At 38.6% G+C, this 23,167-nt stretch overlaps 1 protein-coding gene across 1 annotated transcript in view; it reads right to left on the bottom strand.

Annotated features, from left to right (window-relative positions):
* Window positions 1-288: 288 nt before the first annotated feature.
* Window positions 289-23,167, bottom strand: part of Rnf217 (ring finger protein 217) — a 113,810-nt gene continuing 90,931 nt past the window's right edge. The window contains exons 3-6 of the mRNA XM_075946384.1: window positions 20,948-21,112; window positions 6,933-7,134; window positions 1,895-1,966; window positions 289-881 (exon numbers count right to left, since the gene is read on the bottom strand). Coding sequence (XP_075802499.1) covers window positions 808-881; window positions 1,895-1,966; window positions 6,933-7,134; window positions 20,948-21,112 — 513 coding nt within the window. The 3' untranslated portion in view covers window positions 289-807. The remainder of the gene's footprint in view (window positions 882-1,894; window positions 1,967-6,932; window positions 7,135-20,947; window positions 21,113-23,167) is intronic.

Raw genomic sequence — 23,167 nt, 5'->3', positions numbered from 1 at the left:
CACAGGAAGAGCAAGAAACAGACAGGGCTACCATGGAAATAACCTGTTGTTGACATCGGCTTTAATTCAGTACACTACCAAGTTAGGCCCATAAAAGGAACCATCATAGCTGAATGGTTCTCTGAACATACACATGGAAATGGACAAGCACACGGTTATGGAGCCTGGTTTAATACGTGTTTATATACACACATTCACATCCTTACACATACGCACCAGTAACTCATGGTTCTTCTCATTAATTTAGTTTCATTAAGTCCCTTCTGGGTACCGAGATTTTTTTTTTTAAAGCAAATACAGTATCCAAAGAACGAAAGAATGGTACCACTTGGGTTACAGATGACAACAGGTGCACTTGGTGATTTATCTTCTGCAAAGTGGCTTTGTTTGTTGAGACAGACAGGACTTCAAGCTATGCAAACCAAGTCTCACAGACAGCCTGGAGGGAAGCACAGGGTTCAGACAGTCCAAATCACACTCCTGTGAGGGGCCCTCAAAACACATCTGAGGATACCCTGTTCTCAAAATATCTTCTTTCAAGAACCACAAAGGTCAGAGTTACTATACAAATGTTTATAATTAACGAAAGTGACCATTTTTTAAAAAGCAGCAATTTGTTTAGGGAAAGGACAGGATACCATGTTGGGAGTGCACCGTAGCTAGAGGCACTGTGGCCTGCTGAGAACCACAGGAGACGAGATGGCAGAAGTTCCTCTAGGTGTTTTCAAGGATCTGACTCACAGACGGTGGACCATCCTGCACAGCTCCCCCTGGTACCGGCTGATGTCATGTGAAATCCTCTGCGGATTACCAGTGCATACCTGTCCGTGATCGCTTTCTCTGTTTTTTACAAAGGCAATATATAGGAAATACAAATAAACCTAGGGATTAAAAAGGAGAAAGGTAATTAGGGAGGAAACGCTGAGGGGCGAATGTGTGTATGTGTGGGGAGGTATATGTGAAATTTCCCAATTTTACTCACATGCAAACTATTTACAACAGACATTATTAAAGTTTCACAAACATAAAAATGCTGTGGGATGTGTTTTTATAAGGCTTCGTTCTATCTCTGTAGTTCTCTGTCCCCTTAGTCATAGCAGTCCAATAAGAAACGGTATTTCCTAGCAAGCTTTAGGCTGATGTCTTTATTGTCAGTCAGTCCTGTCGTTTGCACACTGTGTTAGTCACATTTCATCGTTGGTCAGTGTAACATTTTATCCAAGAACATACGTGTGGTTCCCGTTCTAACAACTTTGAGATCCTAATGAGACTTGATTTTCTCTGCTTGATAGTGACACCTGGTGTATAAAGTCCTGACTGACTATGATGGCTGGAATGTGAGACACTTCATAATTCTATCTGTTCCATATATTCATTACCTATAAAAAAAGTTTACCTGTGAAAAACCATTTAGTTCAGCAAAGGCATTCCACTTTATACAGGGAATAATGATCAAAATAGCTTTCATCCAGAACAAATAAGTTGAAATTTCTAAGGCATTGCTACCCAAAGTGTAGCCTTTGGGCTAACAGCATCAGCAGCATCTGAGAGCCTTTTAGAAACATAAATCCAGGGGCCTAGTCACCACTGTGTTAGAAACTGAGGGTAGGATCTAGCAGTGTGTGTTTTCATCAGCTCTCCAGGCTAGTCTATGTCATGCGGAGCCAGAGAACTACTCCTTAAACACGCGTGTTCATCTATTAAGGATTCTGACAAACACGTCCTGTTGGAAACATGTCCCTCCCACCTTACACACCCCATGCTGCATGGCCGTTTAAAGCAAGGCAGAGAAGAGACGATGCTCACTCACAGACTCACACCATTATACACACGCTCATATTGCCTCCACTGCCGCGGGAGAAGTCTAATCTCAGATATGTTGCGTGTTTCTTACCGATTACAACTGCTATGGCCCCAAGTGCCAATCCCAAAACCAGGATGAGAGGCGCAATGAAGAGCTTTCCAGCTGGAAAACAAAAGCAAAATAACTTAAAGAGTCTCGAATCTCATTTCCCAAGCATTTACAGTAATTCTGTAAAGAAGTGCATTAACAATTAATGACACACGTAATCCATCATTGAAGTTTAAGCACGCAGTGCTACAAAGCCTTGGGCATATGCCAAATATCTACAAGTCATTTAGTCTTTACAGCCAAAACGATTACAATCCTTTATACTGGCACACTTTTCCTGTAGATTTCATCTACCTTCAATGTTCAAAATGTTGAAAGCTTAAGGAAGGAGTAGCATAGTCCAGCACGCAGTGGACAACCTATTGAGCTCACAGCGTTGGAGAGCTGATAGGGAACAGAGATGGTGTCTTCCTGGGCCCATGTCTAAGAAAGATGCTTTGTTTACTTGTTGAGTAAAAGGGGAAATCCTAAGTCCATCTAATAGAGTGACCTCTAAATGGGATACCTCCAGACAAGTGCTAGAGAAAACAACCATTGAATAAAAGCTGTGTTGGAAGTCTCTCAAGTGAATCATTGTAACGAATTCTGAAAGGAAGCACTTGTAAGGAGGCTGGGTGCTGGGAGGGAGGCCACACTTGGCAGCACCAGCGGACTGCTCTTCGGAATGAATAACTGATCTGTGATAATCACCTCTATTGTCACATGTCACTGCAGTCCAGAAGGCACCAGTGGAATCCCTCTGACTTTGAAGGTCACTGAGATGGACAAACCCAGCACGGTTACTTATGTCTTGTCACCTGGCTGCAGCCTTTGAACATGTGATACAACTCTACAGACTAACTGCCACAATGAATGTGAGCGGAACGGAAGACTGCAGTAGAACTGCAGAGCTACTGGAGACTCGCACAGCGACGCCTTCTAGAAGTCATGTGTAGTGAGCAATCGGTACATGAGAAAAGATCAACTCTCACTTGCCGGGAGTTTGGCAAGAAAAAAATTAACTTTTTAATTCATTGAAAATAGTTTTTGGAATTAGATGACTAGATATGGGAAAACACAATTTTAAATATCAAGTTTAAGAATATGCTTTACTGAATACCGTTTACGATCTAGTAAATTTATATATACATCTTTCTATATTTAACAGTTTAGCACAATGCCCAGCCTGGAGCTTTTCTTTTACTCTGTACAAAGCTAGTTAAGCAGTACTAAATGTCACTGGCCAACTGCCTGTCCACCCGCAGGGCTGTGTCAAAGACTGTAGAATTCAGTATCCAGGTTACTTTAAGAGACTGCTTTTCTTTCCCAAACCCCTACACACGGCTCAGTCTTTTTAGTCGTAATTCCTCTTAAAGGAACCAAGACATTTTCATCTTAGCAACAGAGCCGACTGTCAAGTAACAGCAATGCCTTTTCCCTCCCCAACATGGCTGAATCCAAGCAGGCATGATGCACCTGCCCTTTAGGAGGAATAACTTGACAGTGTAGGACACAGTTAAGTTTGCATGTTAGCTTGCCTTGACTGGAGTAAGCACACTTTCTCTTATTCCAGGGTCAATGACAATTGTCTTAAAAAAATGATTTTCAATAGTCAAATAAATTCTTTCACATCCATAATTATATTTTGTTTAAATATTTTTAACTTAAAACGTTATCAATTTTATGTTATCACAGTAACCATTTGGTTTGCTTGTTTATTCTTTTGAGATAGGGTCTTTGAAATAGTAGTTTTTATTGTACTTGAACTTTCAATCTCTATGCCGTAACCTCCTGAGATCAGGCTTCACTACACAGTTTTACCTACTGTTTGGAAATGTCCACATCACTATCCTATTAACTTCCTTCCCTTCCTCTTTCACTCCTTACCACGCCCTCCCCAGTTTTTCAAGACAGGATTTCTCTGTGTAGTTCTGGCTATCCTAGACCTCACTCTGTACACCAGGATGGCCTCAAACTCACAGACATCCACCTGCCTCTGCCTCTTGAGTGCTGGGATTAAAGATGTGTGCCACCACCACCCAGTGGTCTACCCATTCTTTTCAAACAAGGTCTGGTTATATAGATCAGGTTGGTTGAACTCATGGTCCCTTCAGCTTCACCTTCCTGAATGCTAGATTTCTCTGTGTGCATTATCATACCATGATATATATATATATATATATATATATAAAATAACTGTTGTAAATTTTCAATGCATTCTGTAGGCTACAAAAGTTCAACACTGGATATTAATGACAATTGTATACTAATCAATTATTCAAAGTAACTCATTTTATAATATCATTTTTCTGACAGTAAATTTTTTTAAAAAATTTTATTTATTATGTATACAATGTTCTGTCTGCATTTATGCCTGCTAGCCAGAAGAGGGAACCAGATCTCATAGATGGTTGTGAGCCACCATGTGGTTGCTGGGAATTGAACTCAGGACCTTTGGAAGAGGAGCCAGTGTTCTTAACCTCTGAGCCATCGTTCCAGCCCCAGACAGTGAATATTTTTAATGTGAACGCTTTACTCCTGTTTTCAGTTTCTTTCTGTCTGCTTAAAAAATAATTGAGACAGTCTCGCTACATAGCTCACACTGGCCTCTAATTCTCTATGTAGTCCAATCAGGCCTTGAACTCTTGGTCATCCTGCCTCCATCTCCACTGTGCTGGGATTACAGGTGTGCATGCCTGCTACTGTTTCTTTCCTTTTAAAGAAATAGGAGGCTTTGGAGCTGGAATTACAGACAGTTCTAGTTCAACCCAGGTCTGTGGGTGCTGTGAGCTGAGCCCAGAGTCTCTGAAGAAGCTGTTAACTGCTGAGTCATCTATCTATCTCTTTTATTTAAACTGAGTATTTTTCAAAAGAACTTTTGGAGACAACTTCATTGTTCTTGCTCATACTAATTGTTTGCTTTGAGGAGATAAGTTAAAGAATTATCTTTAAAAATTATATAATTTAAAACTTCAAATTCTGGAGGCCCACAGGATGGATCAGGTGGTAAAGGTGCTTACAGCCACCATAACAACCTGCATTTGATTCCTGCAACCCTCGTGGTAGAAAGAGCAAACCAATTTGCACACGTGGGCTCCGTATGCCTTGGCATACACACGTGAATGGCAGTGAGTACATATACAGAGTAAATAAACACATGCAATGAAGAATTTTGAGAAGCACTCAATGTAGCACTCCTTGAATAATCTGCTGTTTCCCATTTGCTGCTCATCGTCCTGAAGAGCTCTACTGCATGTGATCACAGCAGTGGAGACCAAGTTTTCCACCCTTAGCTGGATGGACAAGCAGGCACTTGCTATGCCTCTGGCCAAGGGCACTTAAAGGCTCTAATACAGACTGGGTGATAGACGTGAGGGCTAAGCTATAATGTCCATATCCTGTCATAAGTAATTGTGAGCTACTGAGTAATCTATTTTCCTGTTTTAGCTGGATAAGAGGGGTAGGACCCCTCCAATGGGGTGTGGTGTCTGGCTTGTGTCAAGTTGACAACTGTACTAACCATCGTAACCAATTAGAGAGAGCTGTGTTTGGTGGCTGGAAAATGTGTGGGAGGGAAACTTATTTTAAGCCAGCTGCTCCTTATAGTGTCAGATTTATCTTGGCTTAACTGAATGCACATGTGTGATGTGTGGTTGTGTGCATCTGAATACAAGATAGGCAACACACACACCAAAACAATCCAAGATGGTGCTGAAACAGGAAAAGAAAAGAGCCAAAGAAGAGATTAGCTTTCTGTCTGGGGTCATTCTCTGTGTATACAGATTTACAGACACTACACAACTCCCAACTTCGTAATTTTCTCTCATGGGACAACTCTTACAAATCCTGTCTACATTTCTTAGTTATCTTCAAAGTCCATAGATGCAGCAAGCAACTCCTAGTTTCATAATTGTAATTTTCACTGAACAAGCAAATAAAGAGGCAGAAAATACTGGATATTATTAAAACCAGTGACTCTGAAAAAGTGTGTTTAATTAAAATTTAGTTGAGATACTTTTGTTGTTGTTGTTTTACAGTGATCATGCATGGTTTTAGGAAGTGGTGACGCTGGGTTCCACATATTCAAGTATACTTAAAAATGAAGAGTCTGCAGCTATTATAAAGACCAACTTTTCTTGAATCAGCTATCATGACTCCAGAGAGTGAGGTGAGTTATATGGTGAAGCGGCTGAGGAGAGTCACAGATGCTTCTCATGAACTAGGCAAAGGAGGTAGCCAAGAAGGGAAATGTTTAGATGATTAAAAAGTGCTGGGTACACACGAGAAAGCCTGTCAGAGAAAGAACCGCTAAGAACCGTGCAGTTGGAAGAGGAAGAAATCTTTCAGTGGACACATGGCTCAGGGGTCGGGAGCAAGAAGTCAGATGAGGAGAGAACTGTATAAACCAAGGCAGGGCGTGGAGCCAGGGTGATTTGCTACGAACAACACTTCTGCTTCTATTTGCCTTGTGCATGTGTGTGAGCACAGGGCTGTGTGTTTAATGAAGAGAGGGTTAAAGACTATTCAAAAAGCAGTTACACCTGGGTACCTAGACTTGGGCTTATGGGCGCCTTCATACTCATGCCATTATCTGATTAGTTGTTGATTACTAACAATAAAGATACATGACAATATCATTTCTATAGGTGTTATCGGGCTCTGGGATGTGTGTATACTTTTTCATCATTGTTCCCTGTTTTGTGCTATATTGTGCTTATTTAATGAATCAATTGAGCATCCATGTGTTTAAGACACCTGTTAATGTCCATATAAAAATAAATATGACATTCCCCTTGTCACCAATTGGCTCTCATTCAGTGTTTCAGAAGTGCTGGTCACGAAAGAGTGTCATATTAACAAACTTAACTTTTCAATTTTGATCACAAAAGGAGTGATTCTCTTCCTAGCTTTTGGTAAAGGCCCTACTAAAATCCTTGGCACACAGCAAGCACTGAGAATTCTCAAGGCTGGGACACTTCTACCCCCGCTCCTTATGTCCTAAGGAAGATACCCAAGAGCAAGCGTGTGTGATACTACTCACCACAGACTGACCCTCGAACTAATCTTCTTAAATGAGGTCTCTCTGGGAGGTAGCGATATTTGCATCCAAATATACTGAGGTTTGATGTGTGGTCTCCAAAAAACCGGAGCTGGCGGTATCTCTCTCCACATCGATAACAGAAATTAGTGTTACACTGTGAACAAGTCATATGGTCACATCCTTCCGTTCTCTGGATATGGATCTGGATAAAGGGATGAAGAGAAGAGAATGGAATGAATGTCTTTAAAAAGTAAAATATCAAATATTACGGAACCACTTGGACCAAATGAAAAGTCTTCTGTGGCATTCCTGAAGTCTTCAATTTGTTTATAATCATATTTATATTTACAATATTCCCAGTATTATTTTTACCATTATAAGCTTGTAATGTTGCTTTGGGACTTGTGTGCTGGTGACTATTTTAACATACTTAGGAACTTCATAGTTAACATAAGAGTCAAACCTGCCAGGATTGTTGTTTGACATTAGGTAAGTCATGACCACAGCCTACAGCTTTCAGTATTTCACTTGCTACTCCTTTTCCTTAGGTACAGAGTTAGTACGCAGTCAAGGACACATTATGTTCCAGGGTCACTACTAAATCACCAGAGTTGTTGATGACTGCTACTGGCCGCCCGACCCTTCTACAGCTAGCTGCTTATCTCTTTACATAGGCTGCTTGCTCCATAGCAGTGGACACAGGCTTTGTGCGCTCATCAGTTATCTCAGGGGCTTTAAGAACAAATGCAAACTGTAAATGAAACTGGGATAAAAGGCCTAAGCGAGGGCTATGCAAGTAACTCAGCCCCTGCTCCAGGGAACCCTCCTTTGGGGCCTATTTGCCAGTACTTATGGGATCATATCAATGTGGCCTGCAGGTGGCACTAAGAAATAACTCAGACCAGGGGTGGGAATATAGTACATAGCCTTAGATTCAGCACATGGGCCTCATAAACTTGACATCTACTGGCAGCTTTTGGCCTCTAACCTGCACAGAAATGGAGGTTAACAGTTCATGCTTTTTCAGAGAACACAGTGATGGCAGGGGTGACCCACAAAAGGAGAGGACTGGATTTCTTTACAGCTGCTGTGCTCCAAGCACAGTACAAAGACTGCTTCTCCTGAGTCTTCTATCTGTCCTGTGGGACCATCACTCTCACTCATGAGAAAGGTATTTTGACTACAGAATGTTGGGGATGTGGAGCCTAGCTGGAGGAGGTTGGTCACTAGGGTAAGGCCGTTGATGGTTACACTCCAAACATTGGTTCCCGTCCACTCTCTGCTTCCCGGCATGAATAGCACTGGTGTGAGTAGTCTTGGCCTCCTGCTTCTGCTGCTGTGAATGAAGCCACTCTGCCATGCCTCCCAACTACAACAAACTGAACTCTACAAGCATGAACAGAAACAATTTATGAAAGTTTCTAGCAGCTATTTTGATCCCATTGATGTAAAAAGTGACAAATGCAATCATATAAAACATATTTTATTATTTTGTAACTCTAGAAATAAACAAGCAATACATTGCAGCCTCATGTCAGCAGGAGGCATTCATAATGAACATTTGCTAATAAGAAACTTGGAATTCTGAACTCCTCACATCCAAGGTAATACTAAACCAACATGCTAAGTAAAGTCCTGGAGAAAATATATTTACACGGTATAGTTTGATAAAAATGTTATTTTTATTTTAAAAACATAAAACTTTAAGACAGAGGTTAGTATTATATTTACATATATATATATATACTGCTATAGCTCTTTTAAAAACAAACTAGCCACTCAGATGGCTATAATTTATCATGAAAACCCGATTGTATGTTGTAAATACCACTGGTTAATAAAGAATCTGCTTTGGGCCTATAGCAGGGCAAAATACAGTCAGGCAGACACCATGTAGCTGCCATAGGAGAAAAATGCCTGCGCCACTGGTACTAGTAAACCACGAGCCTCGTGGTAAAATATAAAATAATAGAAACAGGTTAATTTAAGATATAAGAGCTAGCTAGCAATACGCTTAAGTGATTGGCCAAGCAATGTTTTAATTAATACAGTTTCTGTGTGGTTATTTTGGGTCTGGGAGGCTAGGAAATGAAAAAGAAGCCTCTGTCAACAGTTAGTGTAACAATATTGGCTACCTGGGTAATCACACAAATTCTCATTTACAACGTTGGAACAACCAACTTTGGCTAAGACTTAGAGTAACTGACAGACCATTTTCAGAGTAAGGAAAATTTTCAGAACTGTCTTACCCTGTCTTGGCAAGGTTTGACAGTCTTTTGTCAGTGGTCGAGGCATGGGCAGTTCTTTGCCCAAAGGTCTGTTTTGCCAAGAAGAAAACATGCTACAAATAGAGTGTCTTCGGTGCCCAACATTTTCTCAGGAATAGATGGGTACTGCCAGGAGCAATTGTGTCTCATATCAACAGAAACCTAAGTTATTTAAATGCCATGTTCTAAAGTTCTTTGAAGTGGTTGAAGATTACCTATCTATACAAAATACAATCTCAATGTATTTAAAGAACTTGATTAGTCTAACTATAAGTGTGACAAACATGTATGACTATTGACCTATAGTTCTTACTACCTTATTAAAGCTTAAAGAGGAAGACCTCATATTAGAATATTAAACAATCTTTAAACAACTGTGTAGCAAATGAGGTCAATGACCTCAAAATGTAAACAATGTATATGTATAAATTATAGTGCAATATGATAAATATATCTTCAAATTGTTCAATATATAAAATTTCTTATGCAGAGGTAAAAGCACGCATGCATACAATGACTAAATATCTTTGCCTGGGTGTACAAATATTGTAAACAGAAATAGGAGCACATTCAATATAATAAATGATTTGAATTTGTATCAATAAGAATCTCTATCAATGTAAATTGTCTATAAATAATAGCTCACAAATATTTACTCTATTATTCACTATTATTATTAATGTGAGTATGCACACACTAATCTATCTATTATCTCATCCAATTCCCCCCTCCCTTTTCAAAGATCTCCGAGCCTACATAATTTCCACCTCAACTCCCAACCCTATACTAGTTATAATCAGTCCCTAATTGATGTCCCTAAACCTGAGGATAAACGTTGTTGGGAGAGGGGATGTCATCTTCTAGAATTGCTTCCAGCTGTCATGGGGGTGATATTTTTACTATGGGAACCTGCAAAACTAAATGATGGTTAAGTTTCAAGATTACTGTCTGATATAATTGCAAATAGTTTCTGAATATTCCGTAGGGTTTTTTTGAAGTTCTTATTTGAAGTTCTGGCCAAAACGTTGTCAGAAGGTGTACCATTTCAGCTAACAAGTTGGAATCGTTTTGAGAAGCTGGTAGCCAAAACCAATCTTAAAGTAGTGCTTCAGCATCATGATGTCATATCAACCACGTGGAATCATTGTTGTGGGACCCCATCTTCTTCCTGGAAACTTCAAAGATTACTGCAGGAAAATTTATTGTTCATTATGGAAAACTTAAACATTATTCATATAAACATATATTCAATAAAAATATGATAGAGACTAACATAGGTATGGAGATAAGTAAAATTTTTCCTAAATTCTTTCTTCTTTCTGTCCCATACCAGATGGCTCCTGACATGAGACAGAGACTCTGAATTTTTCCTTAAATAACATGCTTGGATTTAGAGAAGGATAGCCATTGTCCAACTTCAAAGCCAGCTTTGATTTTTAAGTAGTGATATATTCATGTTCAGGTAATGAAATTTTACCCTGCAGATGACCTGTCCTCATAAGTCATATTTCTCTTTGCTTGGTGATCCTTTCTGGATACTTATCTCTTCTTCTTTAGGCATCTAAATGTCCAGGGTCTCTTGACTTTTTGAAGGTGAGTATTTTCCTGAAAGACAAGAAGAGATCCCTGTCCCAACCCTTATGAGATTTCCTCGCCACCTGTATGATTGTCACCTCTGTGGATGAACTGCCAATTCTTTTTATCAATAGGTTTCTCTTTTTCAAATAAAACCTTTATTAATTTTGATGGTATCCATACCTTTTCATCTCCTGTGGAAACAAGAGCAAAACCCCTTCACCAACATAGCACATCTCCTAATTTCCATTGTGAAGTCAACACATCTTCGATTCAGAAGTTTTCTTTATTATCCAATGTCTTTTTGCGGCTGTTATTCCTTTCTCATTAGCATTTAGAAAATTGAAGGTTAATAAAGCATTATACTATATATTTCTGGGGTTATTTTCCATCCATTTCAGTTTGTTTAACATATCTTTTATAGTTAGGTTTGCTCTTTCTATAACTGCCTGACCTGTAGGATTATTTGGTATACCTGAAATATGTTATATATTATAATAAGCAAAAAACTGTTTTATTTTCTTACAGACATATGATGAATGATTATGTCTTTATTTGTGCAGATATATCCATGATGGCCATAACTTTTAATAAACATGTGATTACTGAATCAGCCTTTTCTGAACTCAAAGCAGTTGCCACTGAAAACCTGAATAAGTGTCAATAGTGTGGTATACAGTTTTAATTTTCAAATTCTGCAAAGTAGAACATATACACATGCCGGATTTTATTCCTTTGAGTACCCTTTGGGTTACTCCCTGCAGATAGTGGCTACAGAAAGAGCAAGTAGGACATCTCTTTATAATCTCCTTAGTTTGTTGCCATGAAATAGAAAACTTTCTTTAAACCTTTGCTACTGACATGATGTTCTTTATGAAATTCTGAGGTATTCAGCATATTTCTAGTCAATAATCAATTTCTGCATTACCTTGTGCTAAATGACAGGGTAGACCCGTATGAGATCGGATGTGTGTAATGTATATGGGACAAAGCTTATTCCTGATTATATATTGAACCTGAATGAATAATGAAGTCACTTCTATATTATCTGGTATAAATTCAGCAGTTTCAATATGCAAAACAACTCTTTTGCATATTGCAAAACTGTAACTATATTGAGAGGCTCTTCAAAATCCCTTCATAACATAAGAATAGCATATAATGGGCTTTGTTCTACCTTACTTACATCTTCTGATTTGTAACCTGCCTTTCCTGATTTATTTGCATCAGTGTAGAATGCACGGCTTCAGTTATTCATGTGTCGTGTACAATGCAGAGAAGGATCCAAGTAGTTCTCTTTTTAAGGTTAATTCTATTGCTTTGGGGATAACTGCTATTAATCGCTCCTCCTAAAAAATTAGCACAAGTTCTTTGCCAATGTTCATTGTCTTTTTATAATTTTTTAATTTCATTAGTAGTAAAAGGCACTATAATCTCTGCTGGGTCTATTCCTGCTAGTTGACCAAGTTTCAATTTTCCTTTTAAAGTTAATCCAGAGACATTTTTCACATGTTTTTAATTTTTTACTTGGTTTATGAGGTAAAAAGATCCATTCTAAATAATATCTTCCTTCTGCATTAAAATTCCTGTAGGAGAAATTCTGGAAGGCAATATGACTAGAATGCAATTAAGATTTTTATTCACCATTCCACATGTACCTCCTGTAATTTTTCTTCAACCACAGTTAACTCTTTCTCGCTAACCATGACCCATGTTCCAGAAACATCCAGTTGTCTTTTATTTATTTTTTTGTCCAATAGACAATAACTTGTTTGCTGATAAAGATCTTACGTGGCTCCTGCTAGAAAGGAGTGTATAATGTAAAGTACAGACAGATGTTAATCAACTGTACAAAAATATATCTCCTAAACTGTAAAAAAATTCTATGAAGCAGATGAAGCATGGATGGGAAGAACACTTAATGGAGGAGCTTGATCTGGTGGAAAGGGTAGGAAGAGGTGTGTGTGAAGTGACATTTAATCTAAGAAATGGAAGGCAGGCAGCAGTTTACTAGCTAAGTGGAGTTCCAGGGACGTGCAGAGCTCACAGCACTGGATCTCTGAATGCCTTGGCACAGCACTGCTACTCTGTATCTGGAAACGCAAATTATCTGCACCTGTCTGCTTAGGCATGCGGTAATAATGTCTGCACTGGTTCAGATCATATACATATTTCTATTTATCTATTTATTCATGTATTTATTGTATTTGTATTGTGTCTGCAAGGCATACGTTTCTGTAAATGAGCCCAGAGGGCAGATCTGTGTCCTCTTCTATTGTCTACCAGTTCCTTGGAGTCAGGGTCTCTGCCTGATCCCACAGCTTTCATTTTCATGGCTAAGCTGGAAGCCAGCTAGCTTCAGCAATCTGTAAGTAGAGTGCTGGAGTGACAGAAATGTGTGGTACTGTTACAAGGTTGTTGAGATGTGAACTCTCGTCCTAGGGATTGCAAGCAAATGTTGAGCTGCCTCTACAGCTTTCTGTATAACTTTTCATTATTTTTATTAAAGGGCTGTACATTTCCTCAAACATGTTCTCAACAAGGACTTGAAAAAGACAAATGGGTGCTATCCACGATCACTCAATTGTCAAGCCCAATGAACTTGTTTAAAAATGGCTTTCTTCTTGTATCACCTGGCGTCATTCCATCAGCTGATCAGTACCTCCTCCCGGACCTTTGATGTACTCTTCTTTCTTTCAATGACCTCTATTTTCCACTCTCCTCTGATCTGTCTTAGGTTGCTACTTCTTCAACAAGACCTAACTCCATTCGTACTTCCAATACTTCACACATTTTCTTTGGGCGACTTCCTCCACATATAATGCATTGGTTTTAATTTTCTTCCACTATAATGGTTTCTTTATCTTATCTGTGGGCTTGGCCTTTAGCCTTTAGAACCACACAACTATTCATCAGTAATACACATAAGCCTTTTAGTCATTTCAAGCCAAATAAGCAGAACTCAAGTCACCTTCGTTCTTGAGTGTTTTATTCTAGCAATAATAAGATAAAACTGTATCTTGTCTCCAATATACAACTCAGTTTATAGCATCCTCATCTTGCTAGGTACACAGCTAAATGTCTACTGAGCAGCTTGATTAGCCTCTTCCAAACTTCCTACAAGGAACTAATCATCAAGGTCATAGTGATATAGCTCCTGCTAATCAGTCTGATCTTGTGTTCTCAGCCTTTTGACAACTATCCTAAGCTTACAGCATCATCTCTTTATAACTATTTACACCTCCTTTCAAGATGCCAACAGCAATCTAAAATATAAACCTGATACCACTTAACTCTTGCTCCAATCCATTTAATGTGGTATGCAAAGTCTGTGAACTTGTTCACTTCCCCAGCACCATCTTGCCACCACTTTCAGAGGTTTACACTAAAGGAACTACCAAATGTTTGTGGCTCCCACAGGGAACATCTTCTGTCTCTGCACTGAGGTCACACTCTCTCTTGGAAACCCTTCACACAGTAAAAGTTTGATGGAGGAAGGTCATTTGTCTATCTGTTGCTTTCATTGGTTAATTAATAAAGGAAACTGCTTGGCCTGATAGGTCAGAGCATAGGTAGGCAGGAAAGACAGAACAGAATGCTGGGAAGAAGGCAGTGAGGTAGACGCTATAGCTCTCCTCTCCAAGATGGACGCAGGTTAAGATCCTTCCTGGTAAGCCATCACCTTGTGTGCCACACACATTAATAGAAATGGGTTAATCAAGATGTGAGAGTTAGCCAGTAAGAGGCTAGAGCTAACAGGCCAAGCAGTGTTTAAAAGAATACAGTTTCTGTGTAATTATTTTGGGGCATAAGCTAGCCAGGTGGCAGGAACGTGGCCCGCAGCTCCATCTATAAAAGTTCTCAGCTACTTTGCGTATGTTCCCCCAGGAGGTGTCTTCTCACCATGAATCCGGCTACAACATTCTGTAAAATCCTATTAAAGTACAAGTCACCCCCTCCCTTTCTTCTAACTTAGCCTTCCCTCTCTTTTTTTCTTGGTGCTGGAGGTGGGGCCTGAGGCTCACACATGTTGAGTACATGTTATCTCACTGAACTACATGTTCCATTTTATTTTAAATTCTGAGTTGAAGTTGCCACAGAAACAGAAAGGAAGGCTTAAAACTGAGCTATCTGAGAGTTCTACATCCTTTAGGAAAAATGGCTGCATCAGTATTCAAATAAAGGTTAGGCCTCTAGCATTGTACTCACACAGCTCTGCCTAAATGGATCTGAGACTCCACCCTTTCCAGAAGTGCCATAATCTATACGTGACTTTCAATAGGCCCTTTCATCCCCTTTTAGAAAGTTCAGAATTCTTGTTTCATTTGGCGGGAGATTTCTGGCTATCACAAATGAGGTTGATGCTGCCTTGGGCTCTCCTGGAAGAACTAGACTCTTGGCATATAATTTTCAAATGCATTAGATATTCACAGAAATGAAATCTATTCATAATATCTGAACTTAAACTCTAACTATTTTATGTAGGAACACAAAGACATTTATATAGTTTTCCTATAGCATATTTAACTTACATTACCATTGCACAACTGAGGAAATTGATTACACATCCACACATATGCATTACACACATAAACATGTTTAGACATATTCAAACACTTTTTTTGCCTTCATTTAAAACTGTTAAATATAAAGGACAGATATTGATACTGTTTTAATTTTAAACTTCATAAATATTAATATGCATATACATTTACTTATAATTCCTTTTAATGTTATAATATATATTTACATACTAAAGGTGTAAGTTATTACATTAAAAATAGTGTCACTTGTTTCTATTTTATAATTAGAGCAACCTAACAATTAAGAAATACACTGTATATTTCCATTATGTATTTAATTTCCAAAGTGTAACCATGTGTTTTTGTTTATTTATTTATTTTTTGTCATAAAAACACAGTCCCGGTTGAATATGACGGCACATGTCCATAATCTCAGCACTTGACAGGCTGCTGTGAGACGACTGTGAGTTAACTACATCAGGGGCTGGTGTGCAGCAGTCAATGTCAGCATATGTTAGACTGTACTGCTATGATCATTAATGCAGTAACAGCATAAAAGAAGAAGTAAAGACTGCATACTAGAATTTAGCATGATCCATTAGTATTTTGGCTTATTTGTGCATGCCTGTGTGTGCTACAAGGAATCAATGAGACAAAGAGTTGGTTCTTCAAGAAAATAAACAAGATAGACAAACCTTTATCCAACTTAACCAAAAGGCAGAGAGAGAGAATATCCAAATTAACAAACTACTGCCGAAAAGGGGGGACATAACAACAGACACTGAGGAAATCCAGAGAATCATCAGGTCATACTTCAAAAACCTGTACTCCACAAAATTGGAAAATTTAAAGTAAATGGACAATTTTCTAGATAAGTACCACATATCAAAATTAAACAAGACCAAATAAACAAACTGAATAGAAATATATCACCGATGGAAATAGAAACAGTCATCAAAAGCCTCCAAATTAAAAAAGTTCAGGGCCAGATGATTTCGGGGCAAAATTCTGTCAGAACTTCAAAGAAGAGCTAATACCAATACTCCTCAAATTGTTCCACAAAATCAAAACAAAAGGAACATTGCCAAACTTTTTTTATAAGGCTACAGTTACCCTGACACCCAAACCAAAAAAAGCTATAACTAAGATAGAGAATTATAGATCAATCTCCCTCATGAACTTCGATGCAAAGTTACTGGCAAACCAAATCCAAAAAACATCAGAAAAATCATCCACCATGACCAAGTTGGATTCATCCTAGAGAAGCAAGGATGGCTCAGCATACGAAAATCTGTCAATGTTTATATGCCATATAAACAGACTGAAAGAAAAAACAACACATGATCATCTCATTAGATGCTGAAAAAGCCTTTGACAGAATTGAACACTTCTTCATTATAAAGGTCTTGGAGAGACCAGGAATATAAGAAACACACCTTAACATAATAAAGGCAATATACAGTAAGCCAACAGCCAACATTAAACTAAATGGAGAAAAACGCAAAGTGATCCCACTGAAATAAGTAATAAGACAAGACTGTTCCCTCTCTTCGTGTCTATTCAATATAGTACTTAAAGTTCTAGCTAGAGTAATAAGACAACAAAAGGAGATTAAGGGGGTGCAAATAGGAGAAGAAGTCAAACTTTCTCTATTTGCTGATAGTATACATAAGTGACTCCAAAAATTCTACCAGGGAACTCCTAAAACTCATAAGCATCTTTAGTATGTAGATACAATATTAACTCAAAAAATCAGTGAGCCTTCTTATATACAAATGGTAAATGAGCTGAAAGAGAAATCAGAGAAACATCACCATTTACAATAGCCACAAATCACATAAAGTATTTTGACATAACTCTAATCTAAACAAGTGAAAGACCTGTTTGACTCTGTGAGCTCCTGTTTGTATTTGGTGTACATAAATTCATGAATGTACTCACATATATACATAAAAATAAATTAATCAAAAGAGGCAATAATATTCATCAAATTGGTTAAACAAAATCCATCTTAATAAGGTGTTATTACAGTTTCATAAAAATAACTCAATATCTGGAATTGTTTTTCTGTGTTTACTTCAACACAAAATAATTGCACTTATGAGTAAACATTGTGATCATAAATGATAGTAAAGAGCTTTAAACACTATTTTTAATACCTGTCAAATTCGATTATACTTTTTCTTATATTTTATTTATTTGTGTATGGCTATGTATGTATGCATGCCATGTCTACATACATGCCATAGCACATTTACAGAGGCTGGACCAAAATATGTGGAAGTCGGATTTTTCCTTCTACCATGTGTGTTTTAGAGACTGAACTCAGGTGGTCAGTTTCGGGGGCCAGTTCATTTACTCACTGAGCCATCTTGCTGGCCCCAAAATTCAATTATAAATACTAGTTTTCATTTGCTTACATAAGTCAGATTTTCTTATAGTACCCTGCCATGTATGAAACTGCGCTTTCCTCATGAGGCAAAGGCATCTCACTGTGGAGAAGAGCCACTGGTAAATGAAGGGGAGGAATGAGCTGTTTTAGTTAAAATACTAGTGCACACAAGGGTGACCACATGCTAATGCTTCCTGAATGATGCATTTTACTTAGGCACAACCATTTGAAACTCACCAGTTTTATCATAGAATTTTTCTAGCAACTTAGCAACAAGATTGGAGACCCCAAGAAAGACTCTACTAAGTATTATGATTTAACATTTGCTTAGTAAGAATTACAAATTAATTGATAGGACAGAATTATTAAATAAATACAATTGAGCAAAGATGTTTGGAGAGAAAAGTGGGAGAGAAATAATTTTAAGTATCTAACACATAATAAACACTAAATAAATTATGGTTGGATTAAGCTGAAAAGTTAAAATATTGATACATTAAAAGGTTCAAGGTAAGGAAGAAAATAGACGTATTAAATTTTTACATCAAACTTCTGAATGGTAAGTGATGCCTTAAGCTTAGAAGCAAATATGTCTGGAAAACAGTGAAACAGTAAACTAAACCAAACATCAGCAGAAGGACATTTAAACAGAGATAACACAGTTAACAGAAATGTTGAGAAAATAATTATGTAACATCGGCGACATTTGAGTGGTTAAATAGAAAAACTAATGACATGAAGTAGTCACGATACTACCCTTAAAACCTTTATAAAAGTAATTTAAGAAGGGCACAGGCTTCAGAGAAACAGGGATATATTAACAGTGAATGTGGTAGTACTGTGGGATGCTGGGTAAGTGCTTTCCTGCTCTTCCCAAATTTCTATCAAGTCTTATGCACTTATAAACAAGCATTTAAGGATACATAGTATACATAGTATAACTAAGATTAATACTATGAAATTAACTTAAAACACAATAAGAGAACGCAAAATATAAATAAGTTTGGTCAAAACAAAATTCCAATGTATTTTGTTACAAATATTTATAGTATTTACATGCAAATAAATTAACAATTGTGCACTTGGAAGCATTGTGTGTGGAAATCTTCAAAAATTTTGGAAACTTCAATCTTCCTTTTTCGTATCTGTAATTTTCATGCATGATTTGTGAAAAGAAGTCTTAGCATGCACAATACTAACTCACTGAATCTGCCTTCTCAGTTTCCTTGCAGGGGAAAGAATAAGTTACTTCAAAGACAGAAAAAGATCAGAAATGTAAAGCTTTAAAGTCATGCCTGGAAGAAAATGAATTCGTGCAATCCAAACAAGCCATAAAATATGACTTACATTTTATGGATGTGGACTGCACCTGCAAATGATTGCTCTAATGCAGTCATGTGGACGGTTCTATGGCTCTTTCTTTTGGGCTACTAATAGGGTAACTCTTTTGAAAGACTCTTTACCTTTTACCTGCTACCCTAAATGGGCTGCCAGCACTTAGACTTTCTCTTAGCTATTTATCTGTATTTGTAGAAACTACTGAAGCTATTAGGGCCCTCCATAAACACACTGGCTGCTTTTTTTTTTTAACTTCCATTTAATGTTAGGTTAAGACACTGATGTCATAAAAGCGGGATTTTTCTGAACTGCTTCTGTTCATCGAGAAATCCCCCACTACATAATATTGCATGGCCACTCATCCAGGGCATAGTTTTAGAACCAGACTAAATGGAAATTGTTTTTACAGCCATTTAGAGAGATGTGAAGTGTACTCTTCAGGACAGTGTTCAGTAGAAAGAGTTAACAACACTCCCTAACTCCTGCTGGCCTGGATTGGGTTTGAAACTGAGAAGTAGCTCAGAATGAAGTGGCAGGTGGGAGAAAGGCCAACTACCTCATCATTTGCTTGCTCCTCAGTGGGACACAGACTACGTGCACAGAGCAATCAGTGCAGCACAGAGGTAAAACTGTTCTGTTCTCCAGGGCAGGGAAAAGTACGAATACCTTAACAAATCAACAAGGACCACTTCCAAGAATAAGGTCAAGTTGACCTGTAGGTACAGCTACTGAGGATGTTGAGGCATGAGGATCTCAAGGCCAGGAGTTCCAGGCCAGCCTGAATACCACAGAAAGAAATTTTCTCACAACCTTCTTCTGGTCACTGAGAATTCAGCACCAATTTCGCACGATACTATTTACTTTCTTTATGCAGAAAATAAAATGTGAATTTAGTACAGCAAACTATGACATGTTCACTAATACATTAACTTATAAAACACTTTTACTATAATTTGGGTTCACCATTATTAATTTTAAATTTTTTTCTAATAATTTAAACTTCATTTATTTAGTTTTAGGTCTCAAGAAGGCAACTGTAAAATTATTCTTGAAGAAAAAAAATTGGACACAATATGGTTGTCCAAAGTAAATTTGTTCAAATATATAAGCCATGCATGGCAGAAGTACAAATACTTATACACACACACACACACACACACACACACACACACACACACACTTTTCTAAAGTAAACCTCAAAATAAAAATGTTAGATTCCAACAGATGTGAATCATGTAGCATCCAGTCTATTTTCAAAGTAGAAAGATTTGCTGACCTCTCTAGAGGACAATCTTTCTTGATTACTGCAGAGCTGGTTTTCAACATCTAGGTCCCGGCTCAAAGGCATGCTAACTCTTGAAGGCATGAATGATTGTCAAGAGAAAATGGAAAAACAGGACTCAGAAATCCCCAATTCCTGACATTCGTACTAGCTTTGTCCTTGCCAGATTTACAAAAAAGACAAAGAGGTCAACATGAAGTAATGACAGGCATGTAAAGTAGTGACAGGCACAGCAGCAGGAGAAGCGCAGAGGACCAGGGTTCTCAGTCTGCACCCGGTACAGGGACTGCAGGTATGTCAGCAAGTGAAATAAACTTTTCTATTGTCTTCATAGCGGCATCTACATGTGCATGCGTCTTACCATAAAGGCGAAAAATAAGGGTCTCTGTGTTTTAGACCAATATTTGTTAGTAGCTTTCGTAAGATTTGAACTAAAATGCTAATGACAGTAATAGACATTATGGGCACACACATGTTCAGTTTGACATACAATATCATTAGTCTTGAAAAACGGAACAGCGAAGCTTTCTTCGTACCTGAGCAGGCAATTGTGAGTACACTACACCTTCATACTGTCAGTGTTGCTCAGCTACATGCAGGGTCAATTTCTTTTACTTTTCTGCTAAGGGTTATCTCACCTTGCACTTTGGACACTTCTGGGCATTTCTCTGCCCGTGCTCAATTTCGCTGGCCCAGTGACGCAATAACTTGTCTCCTTTTTTGTACTCCTTGCAGTTAACACCTTCATGCCAAGGAGCGTGGCACTTAAAACACCAGATGAATTGGCAAGTGGGACACTGGATCTGTGCAAGAAAAACAGCATTAGGCCATTATGTTTTCTGTTGCTGTGATAAACACCATGACCAAAAGGAAGGAGCCTGGGGAGGAAAGGAGTTACTTGGCTCACATAACCCAACCACAGTCCACCATAAAGGGAAATAAGGCCAGGGACTCAATGAGGGAATCTGGCAGCAGACTTGACGCAGAGGCCACGTAGGAACACTGTTTACTGGCTTGCTTCTCATGGCTTGCTCAGCCTGCTTGACTATACAGCCCAGGACCACCTGCCCAGGACTAACACTGCCCACAGGAGGCTGGGCCCACTCACATCAATTCAAGGCAATGCTCTACAGTAAATCTGATGAGCAATTTTCTCAACTGAGGTTCCTTCTCCACAGAAGACCTAAACCTATGTCAAGATGATCAAAAAATTAACCAGCATAGTGTCTAAAAGGATAAGAATGTCAATGCTTTGGGAAACTAACTAAGGGTTATTATTTGAAATACTTTCTCCAAGAACAAACAAGACCAGACCTCAGTAAAATATGAGTCTCTAAAAGAGAAGAGAACTGCATAGCCAAGGACGGTTTGCTGTCTAGAGACTACTCAGGCATTCATAAACAAGTGGGACGTTTTGAAAATGAATTTAGTTTTATGAAAATCTCCCATGTTGAAGCACAGAGTAAATCTCGAAGATGCTAAATCCAAACCCTTTGACTGCTGTCAGTTCAGGCAGCTTTCCAGTTCTTTGGTAAGAAAAACAATTTTCTTACCAAAGGCTAGCTTAACTTTACAATGCCTCCTCAAAGGGCAAGCACACCTTCAACGCTACACTGCTGAATCAATATTCACCACTGAGGATCCTGTGAGAAAGGTATCAGAGTGTCGATCCCGCTGACGACACCTAAGAAGCCACCAGAAAGGAGCCTTCTTCGTGACTATGAATTTATGGGATACGGGCACTGAAATTGTCTAACTCGCGGGATATCTGTTTCGCCTTCCTTTGTTGTGAATGGCAGTGAAGTGTTACGTTTACACATAGTAGTGCCGTTCAAGCCTTAAAGGTATATAGTCACAAATACATGGTCCCACATCCACGTGATTAAAATGAACTGAAATAAAATTCCTCACCGCGAATGATCTAAGATCTCTCCTACTCTTCTGCACACTGCATCACAGCAGTCAGACTGAATTTACAGACATCCTGAAGAACAGGAACTGGACCTAACACTGTAGTTAGTACTGCCACTTAGACTGTTGGCTGCTGATGCTTTTCTGACAGTGAGGCTGCACTGGTACATTTACTAAGAAGCAGTTACAATCACGACTCTTTTTGCCTCTAAGTCAGAAGACTCTAGTTCTCACTCTTGTCAAGAATTAAAAACCCAGGCACGCTGGTGCACACTTCAGTATGGACACTTGGGAAGAAGACTGGAGGCTACTGTGAACTATAAAGAGACCGGGCCTCAAAAAAGGAAAGCAGGAATAAGTAATATTCTTTCTATGCAAGTATGAAGTGATACAATTTTGATTTCAACTTTATATTCTTTAAATTCAAAATTCTATTTAAATGGGAACAATGTGTCTTATTAATCTTATTATCAAAATAATGCTACAAAATACATATGGTTTTCATAAGTATATATTACAGATGATGACAGATATTAAGTAACCCACCCAAAGTAACATAAGTATTAAGAAGGTACTTGAGGTTGAGCTCCTAGGGTTCAGTTGAAGAGAGGGAGGAGGGATCATATGAGCAGGGGGGTGGTCAGGATCGTGATGGGAAAACTCACAGACAGTGAACCCGAGCTGGTGGGAGATCACGGATTCTGGACTGACAGCTAGAGAGTCTGCATGGACTAGGACCTCTGAATGTGGGTGAAGGTTGTGTGACTCGGTCTGTTTGTGGGGCCTCTAGCAGTGGGACCAGGACTTATCTTGCATTCGTGAACTGGCTCTTTGGAGCCTATTCTCTTTGGAGGGATACCTTGGTCAGCTTTGATGCAGGGGGCAGAGACCTGCTCCTTCAACTTGGTATGCCAGACTTTGTTGACTCCCCAAGGGAGGCTTTGCCC

This window comes from Microtus pennsylvanicus, chromosome 1 (genome assembly GCF_037038515.1).
Source record: "Microtus pennsylvanicus isolate mMicPen1 chromosome 1, mMicPen1.hap1, whole genome shotgun sequence".
NCBI lineage: Eukaryota > Metazoa > Chordata > Mammalia > Rodentia > Cricetidae > Microtus > Microtus pennsylvanicus.
The sequence above is the reverse complement of the archived record's forward strand: the minus strand, read 5'-3'. Positions and strand labels throughout refer to the sequence as shown.